The sequence below is a fragment of the Symphalangus syndactylus genome, chromosome 15, assembly GCF_028878055.3.
Source record: "Symphalangus syndactylus isolate Jambi chromosome 15, NHGRI_mSymSyn1-v2.1_pri, whole genome shotgun sequence".
Taxonomy (NCBI): domain Eukaryota; kingdom Metazoa; phylum Chordata; class Mammalia; order Primates; family Hylobatidae; genus Symphalangus; species Symphalangus syndactylus.
The window spans coordinates 86843372-86866709 of NC_072437.2; the positions used below are offsets into that span (position 1 = coordinate 86843372).

The window sequence follows — 23338 nt, forward strand, 5'->3', positions numbered from 1 at the left end:
AGGAAAGTAGAAGAAAGGAATAGCATCAACATCAAGAAAAAGGATGTCCACACAGAAACCCCATCCGAAGGTCACCAAGATCAAAGACCAAAGGTGGATAAATCCATGAAGGTGAGGAAAAACCAGCACAAAAAGGCTGAAAATTCCAAAAACCTCCAAAGGATCACAACTCCTTGCCAGCAAGTGAACAAATCTGGATGGAGAATGAGTTTGACGAACTGACAGAAGTAGGCTTCAGAAGGTGGGTAATAAAAAACTCCTCCGAGCTAAAGGAGCATGTTCTAACCCAATGCAAGGAAGCTAAGAACCTTGAAAAAAGGTTACAGGAATTGCTAACTAGAATAACCAGTTTAGAGAAGAACATAAATGACCTGATGGAGCTGAAAAACACAGCACAAGAACTTGGTGAAGCATACACAAGTATCAACAGCCAAATCAATCAAGCAGAAGAAAGGATATCAGAGATTGAAGATCAGCTTAATGAAATAAAGTGTGAAGACAAGATTGGAGAGACAAGAATGAAAATGAACGAACAAAGCCTCTAAGAAATATGGGACTATGTGAAAAGTCCAAACCTATGTTTGATTGGTGTACCTGAAAGTGATGGGGAGTATGGATCCAAGTTGGAAAACACTCTTCAGGATATATTATCCAGGAGAACTTCCCCAACCTAGCAAGACAGGCCAACATTCAAATTCAGGAAATACAGAGAACACCACTAAGATACTCCTCTAGAAGAGCAAACCCAAGACACATAATTGTCAGATTCACCAAGGTAGAAATGAAGGAAAAAATGTTAAGGGCAGCCAGAGAGAAAGATCGGGTTACCCACAAAGGGAAGCCTGTCAGACTAATAGCAAATCTCTCTTCAGAAACTCTACAAGCCAGAAAAGAGCTGGGGCCAGTACTCAACATTCTTAAAGGAAAGAATTTTTCAACCCAGAATTTCATGTCCAACCAAACTAAGCTTCATAAGTGAAGGAGAAATAAAATCCTTTACAGACAAGCAAATGCCGAGAGATTTTGTCACCACCAGATCTGCCTTACAAGAGCTCCTGAAGGAAGCCCTAAATATGGAAAGGAAAAACCAGTACCAGCCACTGCAAAAACATGCCAAATTGTAAAGACCATCAACTCTATGAAGAGACTGCATCAACTAACGGGCAAAATAACCAGCTAGCATCATAATGACAGGATCGAATTCACACATAACAGTGTTAATCTTAAATGTAAATGGGCTAAATGCCCCAATTAAAAGACACAGGCAAATTGGATAAAGAGTTGAGACCCATTGGTGTGCTGTATTCAGGAGACCCATCTCACGTGCAGAGACATACATGGGCTCAAAATAAAGGGATGGAGGAAGATTTACCAAGCAAATGGAAAGCAAAAAAAAAAAAAAAAAAAAAAGCAGGGGTTGCAATCCTAGTCTCTGATAAAACAGACTTTAAACCAACAAAGATAAAAAAAGACAAGAAGGGCATTACATAATGGTAAAGGGATCAATGCAACCAGAAGAGCTAACTATCCTAAATATATATGCACACAATACAGGAGCACCCAGATTTATAAAGCAAGTTTTTAGAGACCTACAAAGAGACTTAGACTCCCACACAATAATAATGGGTAATAATAATTAACACCCCACTGTCAATATTAGATCAATGAGACAGAAAATTAACAAGTATGTTCAGGACTTGAACTTAGCTCTGCACCAAGCTGACCTAATAGACATCTACAGAACTCTCCACCCCAAATCCACACAATAAACATTCTTCTCAGCACCACATCACACTTATTCTAAAACTGACCACATAATTGGAAGTAAAACACTTCTCAGCAAATATAGAATGAAGAAATTATAACAAACAGTCTCTCAGGCCACAGTGCAATCAAATTAGAACTCAGGATAAAGAAACTCACTCAAAACCACACAACTACATGGAAACCAAACAACCTGCTCCCGAATGAGTACTGGGTAAATAAATGAAGGCAGAAATAAAGATGTTCTTTGAAACCAGCGAGAACAAAGACACAACGTACCAGAATCTTTGGGACACATTTAAAGCAGTATGTTGAGGGAAATGTATAGCACTAAATGCCCACATGAGAAAGCGGGAAAGATCTAACATTGACACCCTAACATCACAAAAGAACTAGAGAAGCAAGAGCAAACAAATTCAGAAGCTAGTAGAAGACTAGAAATAACTAAGATCAGAGCATAGCTGAAGGAGATAGAGACAAAAATATACCCTTCAAAAAAATCAATCAATTCAGGAGCTGGTTTTTTGAAAAGATGAACAAAATAGACCACTAGCTAGACTATTAAGAAAAGAGAGGAGAATCAAGTAGACACAATAAAAAATGATAAAGGGGATGTCACCACTGATCCCACAGAAATACAAACTACCATCAGAGAATACTATAAACACCTCTATGCAAATAAACTAGAAAATCTAGAAGAAATGGGTAAACTCCTGGACACATACACCCCCCAAAGACTAAACCAGGAAGAGGTGGAATCCCTGAATAGACCAATAACAAGTTCTAAAATTGAGGTGGTAATTGATAGCCTAACAACCAAAAAAAGCCCAGGACCAGATGGATTCACAGCTGAATTCTACCAGAGGTACAAGGAGGAGCTGGTACCATTCCTTCTGAAAGTATTCCAAACAACAGAAAAAGACAAACTCCTCCCTAACTCATTTTATGAGGCCAGCATCATCCTGATACCAAAACCTGGCAGAAGTACAACAAAAAAAGAAAATTTCAGTCCAGTATCCCTGATGAACATTGATGCGAAAATTCTCAATAAAGTAAGTGGCAAACTGACTTCAGCAGCACATCCAAAAGCTTATCCACCACAATCAAGTCTGCTTCATCCCTGGGATGCAAGGCTGGTTCAACATACATAAATCAGTAAATGTAATCTATCACATAAACAGAACCAATGACAAAAACGACATGATTATCTCAATAGACACAGAAAAGGCCTTCAATAAAATTGAAGGCCTTCGTTCTAAAAACTTTCAATAAACTAGGTATTGATGGAACATATCTCAAAATAATAAGAGCTATTTATAACAAACCCACAGCCAATATCATACTGAATGGGCAAAAGCTGGAAGCATTACCTTTGAAAACCAGCAGAAGACAAGGATGCCCTTTCTCATCACTCCTACTCAACATAGTATTGGAAGTTCTGGCCAGGGCAGTCAGGCAAGAGAAAGAAATAAAGGGTTTTCAAATAGGAAGAGAGGAAGTCAAATTGTCTCTGTTTGCAGATGACATGACTGTATATTTAGAAAACCCCATCGTCTCAGCCCAAAATCTCCTTAAGCAGATAAGCAACTTCAGCAAAGTCTCAGGATACAAAAGCAGTGTGCAAAAACCACAAGCATTCCTATACACCAATAATAGGCAAACAGAGAGCCAAATCATGAGTGAACTCCCATTCAAAATTGCTACAAAGAGAATAAAATACCTAGGAATCCAACTTACAAGGGATGTGAAAGACCTCTTCAAGGAGAACTACAAACCACTGCTCAAGGAAATAAGAGAGGACACAAACAAATGGAAAAACATTCCATGCTTATGGATAGGAAGTATCAGTATTGTGAAAATGGCCATAATGCCCAAAGTAATTTATAGATTCAGCACTATCCCCATCAAGCTACCATTGACTTTCTCCACAGAATTAGAAAAACTACTTTAAATTTCATATGGAACCAAAAAAGAGCCCATATAGCCAAAACAATGCTAAATAAAAAGAACATAGCTGGAGGCATCACGCTGCCTGACTTCAAACTATACTACAAATCTACAGTAACCAAAACAGCAAGGTACTGGTACCGAAACAGATACATAGACCAATGGAACAGAACAGAGGCCTCAGAAATAATACCACACATCTACAACCATCTGATCTTTGACAAACCAGGCAAAAACAAGCAATGGGGAAAGCATTCCCTATTTAATAAATGGCATTTGGGAATACTGGCTAGCCACATGCAGAAAACTGAAACTGGACCCTTTCCTTACACCTTATACAAAAATTAACTCAAGATGGATTAAAGACTTAAATGTAAAACCTAAAACCGTAAAAACCCTAGAGGAAAACCTAGGCAATACCATTCATGACGTAGGCATGGGCAAAGACTTCATGACCAAACACCAAAAGCTATGGCAACAAAAGCCAAAATTGACAAACGAGATCTAATTAAACTAAAGAGCTTCTTCTGTACAGCAAAAGAAACTATAATCAGAGTAAACAGGCAGCCTGTAGAAAGGGGGAAAATTTTTGCAATCTATCCATCTGACAAAGGGCTAATATCCAGAATCTACAAAGAACTTAAACAAATTTACAAAAAAAAAACCAAAACCAAAAACCCAACCCCATCAAAAAGTGCGCGAAGGATCTGAACAGACACTTCTCAAAAGAAGACATTTATGTGGCCAACAAACATGAAAAAAAGCTTATCATTGGTCATTACAGAAATGCAAATCAAAACCACAATGAGATACCATCTCATGCCAGTTAGAATGGCGGTCATTAAAAAATCAGGGAACCACAGATGCTGGAGAGATGTGGAGAAATAGGAACACTTTTACACTGTTGGTGGTAGTGTAAATTAGTTCAACCATTGTGGAAGACAGCGTGGCAATTCCTCAAGGATCTAGAACCACAAATACCATTTGACCCAGCAATCCCATTACTGGGTATATAGCCAAAGGATTATAAATCATTGTACTAGGACACATGCACATGTATGTTTATTGCAGTACTATTCACAGTAGCAAAGACTTGGAACCAACCCAAATGCCCATCAATGATAGACTGGATAAAGAAAATGTGGTGCATATACACCATGGAATAGTGTGCAGCCATAAAAAAGGATGAGTTCATGTCCTTTGCAGGGACATGGATGAAGCTGGAAACCATCATTCTCAGCAGATTAACACAGGAACAGAAAACCAAACACCACATGTTCTCACTTATGAGTGGGAGTTGAACAATGAGAACACATAGACACAGGGAGGGGAACATCACACACTGGGGCCTGTGAAGGGATGGGGAGCTAGGGGAGGGATAGCATTAGGAGAAATACCTAATATAGATGATGAGTTGATGGGTGCAGCAAACCACCGTGGCACATGTATACCTATGTAACAAACCTACATGTTCGGCACATGTATCCCAGAACTTGAAGTCTAATTTAAAAAAAAAAAGTAGAGAAAAAAAGCTTCAAAAGAAGCAAACTATTTGAAAAGATGATACATAGTCCACACACCAAGATTATGTACTTTACACATAAATAACCTCCATAGCCATTTCTGGGGCCTGCCTGGTCCTTATTTTAGGCAGAACCTTAATGAGCTTTATTATTGCAGTTTAGTAAATAGGGAAAGTTTTAAGAAATTGATGTACTGCACAGAGGCAGAAATATGTGCCAGTGGAATTAAGTTATCAAATGAGGAAATGAACAAAACATAAAACTATAAAACTTAAATACAAAGCAAGTGATGCCAGGAGTAGAAGGAACTTAATTCACTGGCAAATAGTACTAACTTAGAGTCCCTAAGAGCATTGTATTGCAGGACAGGATAAGACTTCTGCCATTTCAGTGATGAAGTTAATAACTTATCAAGAGAAGTGTATGAACTACCTGAATGGGACTCCTCAAAGGCAATATCAGAAGTTCTGCCTTTCTGGTAATGGCTCCCTTAACTGTTTTTTATAGAATGTGGGCTGTTATGGTAATGAGAGGGTGCCTAACAGGGAAGGAATTGTAGATCGCATAGCGTGGGGAAAGAGCCTATATCGACTTTGGGAAAAGTTTCAGGTTACTCCTTTGAGCTGTGCCTGCTGTTTCATTTTGCCTTTATGATGGCACGCAGCAGTGAGGTCAGGGTGTTTTTCAAATATTCTGCAAATCAATCTGATCTCAGACTTGCTGCTCTCCTGGGGACAACAGCCAAAAGGGATGGGCAGGGGAGTGTGAGAAACTATAAGGTGGGGAGACCTAAGAGATTTATATGAGAATGAAGAGATATAGTAAGAACTGGAGAGAAAGGAGATTGTGATCACATACTGTTGTGTATGTTTGTAGACACATTAATGTTTGTTGAATGAATGGTCTGTGTTATTGTTCAAGAGCTTAAAGTTGTTTTGAGCTTAAAGTTAAGCTGTATTATTGTTTAAGAGCTTAAAGTTGGAATAGTTCTGGGTTCAGAGTGAGATCACAGAAGTAGGTTGCAAAAAGTAGAGAGGAAGCAAAGGTTGTAGGAATTGAGAAAGTCACAGAACCCTAATAGCTTCGTGGTATAAAGAGAGGGAGAAAGAAATGTAGCATTCCGATAGTGCTAAAAGAACACATATATTTCTGATCATATCATTCATTTAACAAATAACTTTTAGAGCATCAACCCATGTGCTAGGTACTATTCCAGGTCCTGGGGGAAAAAACAATAGACAAAACATTTATTGTGTGCTTTATATTCTGGTAAGGAAGACACACAATATAAAATGTCAGATACAGTTTCCTTTCTCTGCAGCTCTTCTCAATTGTGTCTCTATTCAATAAAGGAAGAAAAAAAAACATGTCTTTGCCTACTTAGAAATTAGGTGGTATCTGTGGTTAAGTGGTCAGACTATGCTAATGCCTCATTTAATTACATTTTATTGCCTTACCTGTATTTTAATTTTTACAAACACAAATTTGAATTATATTTTATCTTTTTTTTCCTTTTCACAACGTACTGATTTTATTTTACATCACAACCAGTGTACCCTGTTGGTGTGAAATCTGACCTCTACATGATGGCCATTTCTTAGCACCTAAGCCTGTGGAGACTTAGTAAATAGTTTTGAAGTCTGTTGCCTTCCTCTGAAGTTACTGGCTGCTTGAGGTAGTGGAGTTCACCACGCTGTCGGTTCTTGTCTGGCTTTTTTTTTTCCCCTCTTCTGTCTACATCTTAGGTTTGGGGTTTTTTGTTTTGTTTTGTTTAATTGTGGTAAAACACACATAACATAAAATTACCATCTTAACCTTTTTTAAGTATACAGTTTAATGGCATTAGGTACATTTATAGCATTGCACCACCAGCTCCACCCTCCATCCACAGAACTCTTCATCTTGCTGAAAACTGAAGCTCTGAACCTGTTAAATAATAGCTCTCCATTTCCTCTCCCCTAAGCTTATCTTTGTATTTTAAATGTTCTTTCTCATCAGAAAAGTGGTTTTAATTTCATAAATAATTTAGCCATTTATTTTTAATCAAATAAATATCTTGTTATAAACAACAACAACAAAAAAGACACTAGAAGACCTATGGCTTCTATGCCCACAAAGTAGATAAGAACATGGAATCTGAAGCCAAGTTGCCCGAGTGCATATACTGGCTCCCTCACTTTCTACCTATATGACCCTGGGCAAGTTATTTAACATCTCTATGCCTCAGTTTCTCCATCTGAAAAATTGAAATAATAATAGTATGTAGCATTGTTCCAAGGATCAAATAGTTCGTATATGTCCCTTGAGAAACTTAACAGATAAATTATAGAGTAAGACATATACATCTGGAAAATTAACATTTCAGTGTTACAAATATCCAACAAGTGATACAGAATAAATGCAGTAGAAATTATAGGAGAGATCACTGAGATTGTAGTACCTAGGGAAGAGTTCATGGAGGAACAGTCAAACGGTATCTTCCACAGACTCCTAGCCCCACACTTCCACCAGTGTTTGCACATCTGCAGTTATGTGCTCTGCTTTCTCATCCAACCCACAAACTCTGCTTCCTCATCTGTAACACAAACTTTCCTGCTCCTGTCCGGACCCAGTTCCCCCACTGGGATACTGGAACCCATCCCATTTTGCCTGTGTAAGGACATTACTCTAGCATTTTTCTTTTCTCTCTTCTGCATTATCAATTTCTTGTTCTCTGCTGGATTATTTTCATTAGTATCTTAAGCCTTTTGTAATTTCACTCCTGAAAACAACAAAACATCAAAGTTTCTTGACTTCACTACTCCTATGAGCCACCACCCTATTTCTGTATTCCCCTTTGCAGCAGAACATTTTAAAATTGTGCAGTTAGCTCTAATTCTTCTCCTTACTTTCTCACTTAAACCCACTGCAGTTGGGCTTTGACCCTATGACTATACCAAAACTGCTCTCTTCAAGGTCACAGTAATGTCTACATTGCTAAATCCAGTGGTCAGATTCTTGGTCTTCCTCTTATTTGACCTATCAGCAGCATTTGACACAGTTAGTCCTTCCTCCCTGACATGCTTCACCAAACTTCCAGACTCTATACACTCTCTTAGTTTTCCTTCTACCTCGCTTGGTCATCCCTTCCCAATCTTTCCAGAATTGCAGACTAGTATATCTTAACAGTCTATTCAACATTTCCACTAAGTTGTCTTATAAACTCTTCAAACTCACAAGTGCAAAACTTGAAACTCCAAATCTCTTCCCCTGAAAAAAACTTATTCTACTCCACAGCCTTCCTCATCACGTTGATGGAAGACTATTGTTTCCTAACTTCTTTTTCTCACTTCCCACATGGAATCATCAGCTAATCTTGTCTTGTTTCTCTACTTTTTTTTTTTCCTTTTTTGAGATGGAGTCTTGCCCTGTCGCCCAGGCTGGAGTGCAGCGGCACAGTCTTGGCTCACTGCAACTTCTGCCTCCCGGGTTCAAACAATTCTCTTGCCTCAGCCTCCCAAGCAGCTGGGACTACAGGTGCGTGCCACCATGCCCAGCTAATTTTTGTATTTTTAGTAGAGATGGAATTTCACCATATTGGCCAGGCTGGTCTCGAACTCCTGACCTCATGATCCACCCGCCTCGGCCTCCCAAAGTGCTGGGATTACAGGCATGAGCCCCTGCACCTGGCCTCTACTTTTAAATATATGCAGAATGTGGGTCCCTTCTCACCATCTCCACTGCTGCCTCCCTGGTCTTAGGCATGACCATCTCTTACCTAGGTTACTACAGTAGCTTTCTGAATGGTTTCCCTGCTTTTGTCTTTGCCTCCCTACGATCTCTTCTCAACTCAGCAGCCAGAATAATCTTGTCAAATATAAGGTTACATCAGGAATTCTCAACCATAGTAATGTAAACATTTGAGGTGGGGTGATGTTTTTGTTGTCCTCTGTGTTGTAGAGTATTTAGCAGTATTCTTGGCCTCTCTACTTTCTAGGTGTTAATAGTGCACCTCCCCCACCGCCCCGAGTTGTGACAACTATAAATGTCTCCAGACCCTACCACATACCCTCTAGGAGTCAGTAACACTAGATTTTATCACTCTTCTACCCAAAACTTTGTGATGATTTCCTATTCCACTGACAGTAAATAATGAACTCCAACTCCTTAATAGTAGCCTGTGTCTTGGTGCCTGACCTGACCACCCTATCACCCCTTCATTTCTTTGACTTCATCTGCTTCTGCCTTTGCTCCTTTATACTCATGCAGTCACACCAGCTTCCTTTCATTCCTTGGGTATAATCAGCCCCACTTCTACCTTAGGGGCTTTATTCTAACTGTTCCCTCTGCCTAGAACAAATCTTCCAGATTTCTGCATAGTTAATTCCTCCACTTGCTTCAAGTTTCTGCTTAAGCTTTACTTTGCCGGAAAGGCCTACTCTGATCCCTGTATTTATTCTGTAACCTGCTCCTTTCTCACAACACTTCTAATAGCCCTTACCTGCTATGCCTTTTCCATAGTATTTATCACCTTGCAACATGCTAAGTAACTTACTTGTTGTGTTTGTCTGCCCCTGTTAGTGTGGGTTCCCCACAAATATTTAATATATCATTCTGAAGTTTTTCCCTCTTTGAATTATCAGTTTGTTTTGCTGAAAAATAATGTTTTAAATGAGTGGAGGAGGTAAAGTTAGAGCTAGAATTGGAAGGATAGACAAGATTATTATGGATTAAAGGGAAGCAAAGTGAAGAAGAAAAATTGCATAAATAAAAGTACAGGGTATAGAAATGTATAGTCACTGTGAAGACAGGTTTTTTTTTATACCAGCCTGACTGCGGTTAATGGTTCAGGGTTTGTTGCAAAAGAACGATACAACTTAGAAGGTAGTTTGGAACCAGGTTGAATGAATATGAAGTACAAGTCTCTTGGAAATGGCTCCGTTTTTTAAGATTTGTGAATTGGAGAGTGATAAAGGTAAAAGGGGTATTGTGACAGATACTGTGATTTGGCTCACTTAAAATCCATTTCAAACTTCTTCCAATGTTCCTTCCTGTAGGGTAGAAGCTCAAAAGCTATCAGCAGTTCCCAGATTGCCTTCAGGTAGGGTTGTAGATATTATTTAGTTCCCATCAATCATATATGCTTGCTTGAGACTTAAATTCAGAACTGAGTTAAATAGGGAGAAAGGTGTCTGAGGCATCCATTTTGCTGAAAACAAGGCATTATGGTTCTAGACCCAGCATATTAAAAACAGTTAATTCATTTGGTCTTCTAGTCCCCTGTTAGAAGAGTCATGTCACACTCCAGTAGGTAAGGATAGTTTAATAATCTAATTAATGTTTGTAATTTAGGCTTATCTATACCCAGATAAGTGTGTTTTCTAGTATACCTATACCTACCAAGCACATATATTTATAAAATAATTTGCTATCCTTAAGCACAATAAAACTTTGCCTTTCTGAAAATTAGGATTTGCCTTTAAATTAGCACTTAACATTATGATCATTTTCTGTTTCCTGAGGAAGGTATTAGCCATTTGTTATACCTTAATAGTTACCATATAAGTCTAAAAGAATAAGGGCCCTATTTTAGTGAGGGATTTCTAATTTTAAGATAAAGTCCTTTAATTTTTTAGGGTTTCCTGTGTGTCTTTGCAGCTCTAGTAAGGTTCAAAGAGGAGTGAGTCTTATCATTTAAAAAAATTTATCCCCATGGTGTAATTCCTGGTTTTTTTTTTTTAGTTTGTAATTTCTAAGCCTCAAAGCCACAGATACTTTTCCTAACTAGGAGTTAATATAGTAATATTCAGTATTTGTGTCCCTTGAAATGATCAACGGTTAAAATTGTCCTGGTCATGGTCATAAGAATTTTACATCTAAATTCTAACATGTCATTGATTATCTGATTGAGTCTGGATCCAGTTGTTTTGTTTTCTATTTGGTCTTTCCACAACTTGTTTTCCCCCACTCCTAGTCATTATATAGAAAAGGAAATTGATTCCTGAACCTCTTGTGTCTAAACCAAAATTACTCCATCAGGAAATGCACATAACACATAGGATAAATATCTAGTATCATAACGTATTAGGTTACTCTTTAGCTTGTCTAATTAGTTTTAAGATTTATATTGAATTGTATAACAAAAACTAATTCTTCATTTTGTTTAGTGCTAATTTATATGTACCAGTATATTTAATAAGTTCTTTTTATGTTGATTCTCCAAATTTTTTAAATTTCTAATGGTGTAAAAATTCTTACTCTAACATTTTTATTTTATTTTATTTTCGAGACAGAGTCTTGCTCTGTTGCCCAGGCTAGAGTGCAATGGCGCTATCTCGGCTCACTGCAACCTCCACCTCCCAGGTTCAAGCAATTCTCCTGCCTCAGCCTCCCGAGTAGCTGGGATTACAGGCATGGGCCACCATGCCCAGCTAATTTTTGTATTTTTAGTAGAGACGGGGTTTCGCCATGTTGGCCAGGCTGTTATCGAACTCCTGACCCTAGGTGATCCACCTGCCTCGGCCTCCCAAAGTGCTGGGATTAGAGGCATGAGCTACCATGCCCACCCTACTCTTAACATTTTTAAAAGAATTGCTTATATTCTATGGAAAAATTTTAATCTAATGTTCATTTTGTAGGTTATTGAAGACAATGGTGTTCGAAGAGTTGTCGTGGTCCCTCAGGCACCAGAGTTTCACCCTGGTGGTCACACAGTTCTCCACCGTTCTCCACATCCTCCTCTGCCTGGTTTCATTCCTGTCCCAACCATGATGCCCCCTCCACCACGTCATATGTACTCACCCGTGACTGGAGCTGGAGACATGACAACACAGTATATGCCACAGTATCAGTCTTCACAAGTCTATGGAGATGTAGGTAAGACATCTAAAAGTATTCCACTGTTATTGAGTTGGATATTCTTCGCTTGGATATAATAGATGCCATTATCATATCACATTAAAAAAACAGCAAATGGTAATGATACAACAGGCATTTTTCTTTTACTCAAGTACTATATTAGGTGCTTCATCCTCATGATCACCCTTCAAGGCAGGTGAGTAAACAGAAAAATCAAAGAAGGGGAGTAACTTATATCATGCAGCACTACTTAGTGGTGCCACATTCAAATAAGAGGTCTTTTCCTCTGGCCTGCAATCTAGGCACTGAGAAAATTTTCAGCCAGGAATAACCATGTCATTGTTAAATCCTATCAGCTGTGATGCCACTACACAAAGTTGCTAAGCTCTGTGAGGGATTGAAAAAACAGGATAAGCCATAACCTCTGCCCTTAGGGAGTTAATAAATTTGGGGAAAGTTAGTAAATAAAGTTAATAAATATGTAGGCTACCAAACATAAACACAAAATAATACCTTATTATGTCCCATAGCTTTAAACACTGCCTTAAACAGTGCCAGACTTATTCCTGACTGCCTTCTCGATAACTTCACATGGATGTCTCATGCATTTCAGAATATTTCTAAACAGAAATGTCAAATGTGGACCCCCACAACTTGCTTTTTTTCTGTCCCTTCATCTCAGTAGGTGGGCCACTAGCCACTTAGTTTGCTCAAATGAAAGCCAGATGGTCAAATTTGATTTCTCCTTTTCTAACCCTTACATCAATTAGTATCAGTTTTATTTTCAGAATTTTCTGAATTTTTTTTTACTACTTCCCCACTGCCACTCAAATCCATCCACCATCAGCTCTTGCCAGGACAACTGCAACAATGGCCTTCCAGTTGGTTTTGTTTCCATTCTTGCCCCCAATAATCAATTCTCAGCCACAGTAATTATTTTCAAATATTAATCATACGGTTCTGTTTAAACTATTTCAGTGATTTCCCATTGCAATTAGAATAAAATCCTAAACCCTTCCCCTAAACTAGGGTTTCTCAAACATGCCACTATTGATGTTTTAGGATGGATAAGTCTTCATTGTAGAGGACAAAACTCTTCATTGTAGGATGTTTAAAGGCATCCCTGGCCTCTACCCACTAACTACCATTGTGTAGCACAGTTGTAGCACACAACTCCAATACAACATTTTAAATATTCTGACATCTAAAAATACCTCCAGACATTTCCAAATGATCCCTAGGAACCAAAATTAGCTCTGGTTGCAAACTGCTCTTGCAATGTTCTGCCCTGTGGCCCCTGACTTCCTTGTCCCATTGCTTCCCCCCAGTTTTTCAAAACCTCCAAGTTCTTTCTTGCCTCGGTCCCTGTGTATATGGTGTTCTCTCTGCCTTTTCTGTAAATTTCCTTTAACCTTTAGATTTCAGTTTTCAGAGACCTTCCTGATCTTACCTTGTCAGTCTCTAGCACTGAACTTTGTTTGTATCTTTCACAGAACTTAACACAATTTCTTTTTTGTCATTGTGTATTTGTATGGCTGTCTCCCTTATTTGACTATCAACTCCCTAAGAACTGAATCTGTTTTAATCACTGTTGTTTCCCTGCACTTAGCATTCATTGCCTGTCACTTATGCTCAGTACATTTGCAGAAGAGATAACTTCAAATACAAAATTGAAATTACACAACACAGTCTGTAAATAGTGGATATATTGTACATATCATATGTATTTGTCAGGCTTATTTCTATTGCCTAAGTAATGCAAATTGGTTCAGTAGCTCTGGGTAGTGCTTGAGATTCTGCATTTCTAACAAGCCCCTAGGAGATGTTCATGCTGTGCTCCAAGGAACATACTTTTGAGTACCAAAAGTTTATACTGCAGATTAGTCTCATCCTATTTTGGTTTACTGCTAATTATGACTTAGTTTTAAAAATATTAATTTTTTCTTATAATCTGAGAAAACTATAAGAAAAAACTAGTATTACAATTATTACTATTTTGCATTGTTAAAACCCCTTGTTATTCTGTAGGGATATGCATTAGAATACATGGATGTGATCTACATTGATGTGAAGGAAAGTGAAGGGCACAAATCCACAAATTAGCTACCCAGTGGTAAAAGGGAGGAGTCATATTGTACTTGAGGTTATAAGCCAGAGATTCTACCACTAGATGCTAATTACTGACAGTACTGGTTTTCTAACCAATAGCTATACCTCCATGATGCCCTTTCCATGCACAATTCATATGGATTCTCAAAGTGGAATCTGATCCAGCATTTCACTATTAGCAGTACCATTAGTGAGCCTGAACCTTGCTGGGCACTATGCTCACGCATGTATTATCTCACTTAATCTTCAGTAAAATTCTGCAAAATTCAAATGAGGAAACTGAGGCTCACAAATGTTAAGTAATTTCTGCAAGGCCACACTGCTAGTTAATTGCTCAGAATTTTAACCCTCTCAGATCTATTCAATGATTAAGTTCCTTCTCTTTCTAGCATAATATATTCTCTTTTCTCCTCCATGGTGGCTTTATTATTTTGAATAATAGATAAAGCATTTTAAAGTATGTACTAATTGATCTAATTGATTGCAGTTGCTATATTTCTTAGCTTTTTGTCGAGATATAATTTAGATAACAGTTCATCATTTTACACTTCAGTGGTTTTTAATATATTTACTGTATTGTGCAATATATGCAACTCAATGTTTTCTCTATTCAGTATGTACTGTATTAACTAACACTGTCTAATTCCAGAACATTTCTATCATCCCAAAAAAGAAACTGTACATATTAACAGTCAGCCCCAACTCTCTGTTTCTTCACATCCCATAATCTACTTTCTGTCTGTATGGGTTTGCCTATTCTAGACTTCATATAAATACACATATTTCATATAAAAATTTCATTAAAATGTTCATACAGTATGTAGACTTTTGTGTCTAGTTTTTTTTCACTTAATGTCATGTTTTCAAAGTTCATGTTCTCACATATAATGGTACTTCATTCCTTTTTATGGCTGCAATAATATTGCATTCTGTAGATATACAACATTTTATCACTCATTAGCTGATGGACCTTTGGGTTGTTTTCACTTTTTTTTTTTTTTTTTTTGAGACGGAGTCTCGCTCTGTCGCCCAGGCTGGAGTGCAGTGGCACAATCTCGGCTCACTGCAAGCTCCGCCTCCCAGGTTCATGCCATTCTTCTGCCTCAGCCTCTCCGAGTAGCTGGGACTACAGGCGCCCGCCACCACACCCGGCTAATTTTTTTGTATGTTTAGTAGAGACGGGGTTTCACCATGGTCTCGATCTCCTGACCTCGTGATCCGCCCGCCTCGGCCTCCCAAAGTGCTGGGATTACAAGCGTGAGCCACCACGCCCGGCCTGTTTTCACTTTTTATCTGTGAATAATACTGCTGTGACCATTTGTGTACAAGTTTTTGTGTTGACATATTTTCACTTCTCCTGGGTATGTGCCTCGGAGTGGAATTGCTGGGTCATATGTTAACTCTATATTAATTTTCCACAGTGACTACACCATTTTACATTCCTACCAGCAATGTACGAGGGTTCCAGTTTCTTTGCCAAAACTTGTTATTGTCTGTCTTTTGATTATAGGCATCCTGAATAAATTTCTCTCTCATTATGGTTTTGATTTGCTTTTCCCTAATGCTACTAATGTTGATCATCTTTTCATGTGCTTATTGGCCATTCGTATATTTTCTTTTCCTTTTTTTTTTTTTTTTTGAGATGGAGTTTCACTCTTATTGCCCAAGCTGGGGTGCAATGACATGATCTTGGCTCACTGCAACCTCTGCCTCGCAGGTTCAAACGATTCTCCTGCCTCAGCCTCGCAAGTAGCTGGGATTACAGGTGCGCGCCACCACACCCGGCTAATTTTTTGTATTTTTAGTAGAGATGGGGTTTCACCATCTTGGCCAGGCCAGTCTTGAACTCCTGACCTTGTGATCCACCTGCTTCAGCCTCTCAAAGTGCTGGGAATACAGGCGTGAGCCACTGAGCCACTGCACCCAGCCCCGTTCATATATTTTATTTGGAGAAATGTCTATTTGAATTCTTCACCCATTTTTTAAATGGGTGGGGTATTTGTCTTTTTATTGTTGAAAGGTAAGAGTGTATATATTCTGGATACAAGTTCCTTATCAGATATATGATTTCCTCCCTTGTTGTTTTTTCACTTTCCTTGTGGTATCCTTTGGTGCAGAAAAGTTTTTAATTCTGATGAAATCTAATTTTTTCTTTGATTGCTTGTGTTTTTGGTGTCTCGTCTAAGAAACTATTGCCAAATCCAAGGTCATAGAGATGTGTTTCCTTCTAAGAGTTCAATAGTTTAATCTCTTACATTTGGGTCATTGATTCATTTGAATTAATTTTTGTATATGGTGTGAGGTAGAGGTCCACGTTCATTCTAATGTTATTGTACATATCCTTATAATACTCATTTCAAAATTGCTATACTAATTTTCTTAAGGCACTGCTAAATTAAAACTTTTTACTGAGGCTTTTTAAAAATATTTTTCTCATCACAAATCTTAAATTTAAAAAACTCTGGGGACAATTGAATTAATATTTATTGAGCATAATGACTTAATTATGTTCCTATGTGACTTTTATTAGAATGAGTAGATTCTTCTAAATCACAACCTTGAGTTTATAGTATCTGAAGATACATTATATGTAGATTGTTATTGTTAAACAATCTAAATCATTTCTTTTTGCTAACTTTTTTTTCAGTGATGATTTGCTTTTTTGAGTTATAAGGGAATTTAGGTAGGCAGTGATTTTCTTTTTACCTATTTTATGTGTTTAAGGTTCAAAAAGATGTGAAAAGTAATAGTTACTAAAGAGTAAAAGAAAAAGAACTGTGGACTGCTCAGTTCAAGTCTCATTCCTCACCTACAATAATCATAAGTTACCACCAAGCTGTTTCTATGGAGATTAATAATTAGTTGAGAACAGAAGAAGGAAAGAAATCTCTCTGTAAATTTACTCGAGATATATATATATATAATTAGCATAAATCACAAAGCTTGGTTCTAATAGTTCATGGAGACACAAAGGTTGCTTTGTTATGCAAAATTATTTTAAATTTTTTATAAAAGTTTTATATGATAGATTTATTTTGTGTTCTTTTTTCATGGCATAAACTTATTTGGAGAAAGTGATCTTCTTAACATTTCGTTTTTATTTCCTCCTAGATGCTCACTCTACACATGGAAGGTCCAACTTTAGAGATGAACGATCTAGTAAAACATACGAACGTTTGCAGAAAAAATTGAAGGATCGCCAGGGAACACAGAAAGATAAAATGAGCAGTCCACCATCATCACCCCAGAAATGCCCTTCTCCCATTAATGAACATAATGGACTTATAAAAGGACAGAATGCTGGTGGTATAAATACAGGATCAGCAAAAATCAAGTCTGGGAAGGGGAAAGGTGGTACACAAGTTGATACAGAAATTGAAGGTAACTGTTTGAAGTACTGAACTGTTCTCATTGATGCTACTCTCGTGATTTAACCTACTAAAAGTATATTCTAACCTTTCAGTCATTTTGTCATGGTCCAAATAGACTGTTACAGGCTGCTGCTTTTGACAGTTTGGAAAACCTCAATTAGTAATTTCATCTGTATCATAAATTTTACTGACTGAAATTTCTCTTTGATAGAAAAACTCAGATAACATTAATCCAAATTTCTTTCTTCTGATTCTGGGCCTTTGATAATGCTATGCTGCTGATTTTTAATCAAAACTTTTTTTTTTTTTTTTTTTTTTTGAGGCAGAGTCTTGCTCTGTCACCCAGGCTGGAGTGGCACGATCATAGATCACTGCAGCTGAAAACTACAGGCATGCACCACCACACCCAGCTAACTTTTTAATTTTTAGTAGAGACAGGGTCTCGCTGTTTTGCCCATGCTAGTCTCGAACTCCTGGGCTCAAGCGATCCTTCCATCTTGGCCTCTCAAAGTGCTGCAATTACAGGCCTGAGCCACCGTTCCCAACCTATCAAAACTTGTTATTTCTCCCACCTTCTTTTTGAATAAAACCTTGATAGCAAGTAGTTATATCATTTACCAATCTCTCTATATACTCTATAATTAGGATAGAGTATTTTTCATTTCTTTCTTCAAAAGTTCTTTTCTCCTAAACTCTCCTTGTTACTCTTGGATCCTTCCCCTAACCTCTGACTTCTACTCTATGAACCTTGTTTTATTGGTTTTTGTTTGTTTGTTTGTTTTTGAGCTCTGTCACCCAGGCTGGAATGCAGTGGCGCAATATCAGCTCACTGCAACCTCTGCCTCCTGTGTTGAAGTGATTCTTGTGCCTCAGCCTCCTGAGTAGCTGGGACTACAGGCGCATGCCACCACGCCCAACTACTTTTTGTATTTTTAGTAGAGATGGGGTTTCACTATCTTGGCCAGGCCGGTCTCCAACTCCTAGGCTCAAGCAATCCACCTACCTTGACTTTCCAGTATGCTGAGATTACAGGCTTGAGCCTACTATATGAACTTTGAGCACTATTATTTGTATATACTTGAATCAATCTCTGTAAGGTAAAATATAGCTGGGTTAACAGCCTGTCTTTCACATGCCTACAGTTGTGGAGTTAGTACCCAGTACTCTTGATTGTAATGTTAAGCTTCTAACTACTGCTTACTTTGATTAATGTGGTTTCTATATGTATGTTCTTTTAGGTTTCCTTAATACTATTATCTGTTTGACGTAGATAAGCGTATGTAGAAATACATAGATATGCATGGTAGACCATGTCAGGTTCTAAAGGTTTCATCAGAAATGACTGTGAACCATACCAACATGTCATTTCACAAGCACCAATAACCACAACTCTATCAGTCCTTGAATATGCTTATCTAAATTGATTTTTATTATGAAATAGTGTAGGTAATTAATATATGACTAGGAACTAAAATGCTTCCAACTTTGAGGGAAATATCAAAATGTAAGCCATGTTAACTCTTCCTACCTTCCTTTTCCTTAAAATTTCTATTCCTCACCAACAAATTTCAAATAATGCCTCAACTGTTCATGACTTGTATATTAACATTTACATAAATGTTCTCCCATTTATTTGAGACCTGCTGATCATCGTTTTCGGCACTGCTGTTTCAGAAGAATTAAAGTTTTTGCCTATCAGTGGTGACTATAAGTTGCAGTCAAGCCAATTATATTTCTAATTTGGGAAACCATAACTAAGGCATGTCATGAAAAAATAGTTAACTTTATTAAGAGGTATGAGATTGACAAATGAGAACTTTCCAGAGAGAATATTCTTACAACCATGAATAAAACTATACTTTATATAAGAAAAATTTGGTTCAGATAGATATAGCTATGGCTAAATACATATAGATATATCTATGTATAGTGGTGTTATAATTAGTAGTCACAGTTAACATAGAAACAAAAACTAAAGTAGATAAATGCTGAAGGGCCACAAACTGCTCAGTATGAACAAAGGAATAAAAACTAGAAAATAAAAGTCTCAAATACCAACCTAGTTTCAGAATACATATTTAGGGAGAAGACGGGATTGTATCTAAGTTCTTCTTTTTAAATATTCAAATTTTTTTTTTTTAAGAAAAAGATGAAGAAACTAAAGCATTTGAAGCACTTCTTTCCAACATTGTCAAACCAGTGGTAAGTATCTTATGTATTTTATTGATGTTTATATTTAGTATATTGGCATAAGATGTTCATCCATCAAAATGTAGTTTTTTCTTTTAGCTTTTTATGAAAATAGGATCATACTGTATTCTGTGACAAGCTTTTTTCACTCACTATTGTATGCCTTAGCTATCTTTCTATGTCATTACCTGATTCTTTGAAGAGCTACATAGTTTTGTCATTCATTCATCAAATATTTATTGATCCCTTACTGTATGCCAATAAATAAAAAACAAATGCACAAACAGAATTCTGTGTGATAGTAAAGATTGCTATTATAGAAATAGGAATGATATGATGAGATTAGTAGGAGAGGTTGTTAGGTTAAATAGAGCAATCAAGGAAGCTTTCTCTGACAAGTGAGAAAAAGTGCAAAAGTGGAAGGAATGGGAGAAGGAGAACAGGTGTAAGTATGGGGAGTTGGACAGATGGAAAGAACCCTTATCACTGGAGTATAGTGAAGGGGAGAAAGATGTGGTGGAAGAAGTAGGCCATAGGACTTTTTCAGCCAGAATAAGGCAATTTAAGATTGATAAGAATATTTTTTGGTTCATAAAACAAACTACTCTTTCCCAACTCTCGGAAACATCCATGGTAAAATGTTTTATGCTAAGTTACCCCAAAAAATACTTTGTTTTTTCTAAGAAAACAAATTAGAAAAGTTATTATTCTTAGTACCATCTCCATAAAGGCTTTTAAAGCTTATCTTGCCATGTTTCAGGATGTTTGAGTAAGCCAGTTCCTTATCTAACAGACTACTATGGTCCCACTTTTTCTCACAACTCCCAAATAATAGATTTGGTTGCTCTAGCCTTCTTTATTCGAATCTGTTTTCTCTTGAGAATAGAGCATATATGTATAAATAAATGTAAATTTACACAGAATTACTTCATAGTAATGGCTAACACAAATCGATTAGCATCAGTCTCTGTTTAGAGTGCTTGGAATGCACATGTGCATTATTTAATACCGGTGACAACCATATATGTACTATTTTCCCTGTTTTACAAATGAGGAAACTGAAGCAACAGTGAGTTTCTATTAGTAGTAGTAGAGCTATGACTGAAATTTAGGCAGTATCCTTCCAAGACCCCGAGTGTATATTACTAGGTTTACTAGAAAAAGAATTTAGTAGCCTTAATAAGATTGATGTTTGAGTGATTTAATAGCTAATGCTAGTAGCATTTACTTGTAGTATATATTAAAAGTATAATTTTCAGGCCAGGTGCAGTGGCTCACACTTTCCCAGTCCTTTGGAAAACCAAGACAAGAGGATCACTTGAGGCCAGGAGTTTGAGACCAGCCTGAGTAATATATTGAGACCTTGTCTCTACAAAAAACAAATACAGATACTACAGACAAGGGGGCACACACCTGTAGTCCCAGATACTTGGGATGCTGAGATGGGAGGATCCCTTGAGCCTAGGAGTTCAATGCTGCAGTGAACTAAGATTGTGCCTTTTCACTCCAGCCTGGGTGACAGAGCAAGAACCTGTCTCATAAATAAATAAATATATATATATATATATAATTTACAGACACAAAAAGTAAATCTTAAAGCCAATTGAAAGACTTTCTTACTCAACATTAGGAAGAAATGTAATTTAATAAGATAGTGAGTCCTGTATCATAAAGTAATGCTGATGGTTTTATTTGCTTTGTTTTAGTTTATGTTTGTAGTTTGAATGCCAATTCCTCTTTGATTAAATTAATTGTGAGCTACAAAGTGCAGGTCAGGGTTTTTGCTTGCTTGTTTTTGTGTGTTTGGTTGTTTTTGCATGCTCTAGTTCATTTAGAGCGCTAAATTAAATGTGTTCATTCACTTTTTCATTCTATAAATATTTGACCACTTACAAAGTGACAGACGCTGTGCTAAAGCTGGAGATAGAATGGAAAGCAAAGGATAGACACGGGCTCTGCCACAAGGCTTAGTTTAGTAAACTAAGCATTACACAATGAATGTTAAATTGTAACCGTGAAGTGCCAGAACAAAAAGATAGAGAGCAATCAGAGTGTGTGATAGGAGAACTAAACCTTGACAGGGAATCAGGGAAGTTTTCCTAAGGAAGGATTATTGTACTGATACTTGAAGGAAAAGTAGTGGTTGGGCATTGAGGACAGGGGTGGAAAGTGTGGGAAGAGTATTATTGCAAACTGAGCAGCATTTGAAAAGCACTGGACATGGCACATTTGAGGAACAAAAAAAAAAAAAAGGAAAGAAGAGAAAAGCCCACTCATGTGACCAGAATGCAGTGTGTAGGGGAGAATGTGGTACATGCATGAGTCTCACAGTCTCAGCTGTGTACTTAGGAGTTGAGTGACCCATGACAAGTCACTTGACCTTTGTGAATGTTTCTTCTTTCAGAAAATGGAAAATAATGGTATTGTATACCCTCACATGCATGAAATAATTAATTATATTGAAAGTGTTGTCTTTTCATTTGTTCTTCTTTGAAATTGTTCTCAGTCTCATTTCTATGAAAATCTACTGACATTTATTTCAGTGAATTTCATTTCCTTTTATTTCAGTAATGCTTAAAATTAAATGTGTCATGCCTTTTACTCATACCTTTTTGCTTTCAGAATCATTACCCCTTCCCTTTACCTTTTGGTGGTTACTAGAAGTACTATCTAACTCCAAATTTCCTTAGACTCAGCCTTTGAGTTATCTTCAGAATTATTCTCTCACCTCCTGATGCCCTTATCTAGACAAGGATCAAACATTTATGTGTATTCTACTTTAATATTTCTGGAAATCCAGAAATTAGATACTCTCATTTCTTTCTTCTACAGTCTTTGTCAAAATTCATACAATATATATGGCTTTGAACTCTTTTAACAGTTTAGCTTCCTAGATATATACTTAATTTAACCCAATGGACAGTTTTTCTCAAGGGTAATTTTGATGACTACCTTACAAGGATCACAATCTGCCTCAAAAAATATATTGTACATAATCTAGCCACTTTCTAAAAGAGCTATGTTCATTTTTTCCTGTTACCATTTTTATCAGTTCTTATATTTTTACACAGTCATATCTATTTTCAGCTACAACCTAGAAGTGGATTCAGAATGGGATCATTGAGTAGTAGGAAAAGAACTGAATTATTCAGGTCCTAGTCAATGGTTCTGTGACCTCAGACAAGTCACTTAATCTTTCTGAATATGCTCCTTTCATAAAATGAAGATAGTTAAGCCTATTTTGCCTACTTTAGGTGGTAGTTGTAAGAATCAAGTGATACGGATATAAAAGCAAATTTTACTTCTAACGTTAGCATACAAATAGAGTTCAAATTACTTCCAAATCTGTATTTTCAATCCTACTCATCTGTTCCTGTAGAACTATATCTCCTGAGGCACGCTAAAGAATACCCAAGTTTGAATGTTTCACTAGCAACTTTAGAAAACCAAATTCTTACTCTGCTTGTCTATACTATTTTTATCACGTTTTTCATTTCTCTAAAATGAAGGAATTGGGTTAGATCTCTTTTGTTTCTGTTTCCTTTCATTGTTTCCATCAGTAAACACTTACCCATCCAGGTTTTCCTGGGTTACAGT

General features: G+C 37.1%; 1 protein-coding gene across 3 annotated transcripts in view; it reads left to right on the forward strand.

The window, feature by feature from the left end:
- Positions 1-23338, forward strand: part of FNDC3A (fibronectin type III domain containing 3A) — a 231509-nt gene that overhangs the window by 146937 nt on the left and 61234 nt on the right. For all 3 annotated transcript variants that reach the window (XM_055244290.2, XM_055244289.2, XM_055244291.2), the window contains 3 exons: positions 11852-12089; positions 17292-17561; positions 19695-19753. In XM_055244290.2, the coding sequence (XP_055100265.1) occupies positions 11852-12089; positions 17292-17561; positions 19695-19753 (567 nt within the window). The remainder of the gene's footprint in view (positions 1-11851; positions 12090-17291; positions 17562-19694; positions 19754-23338) is intronic.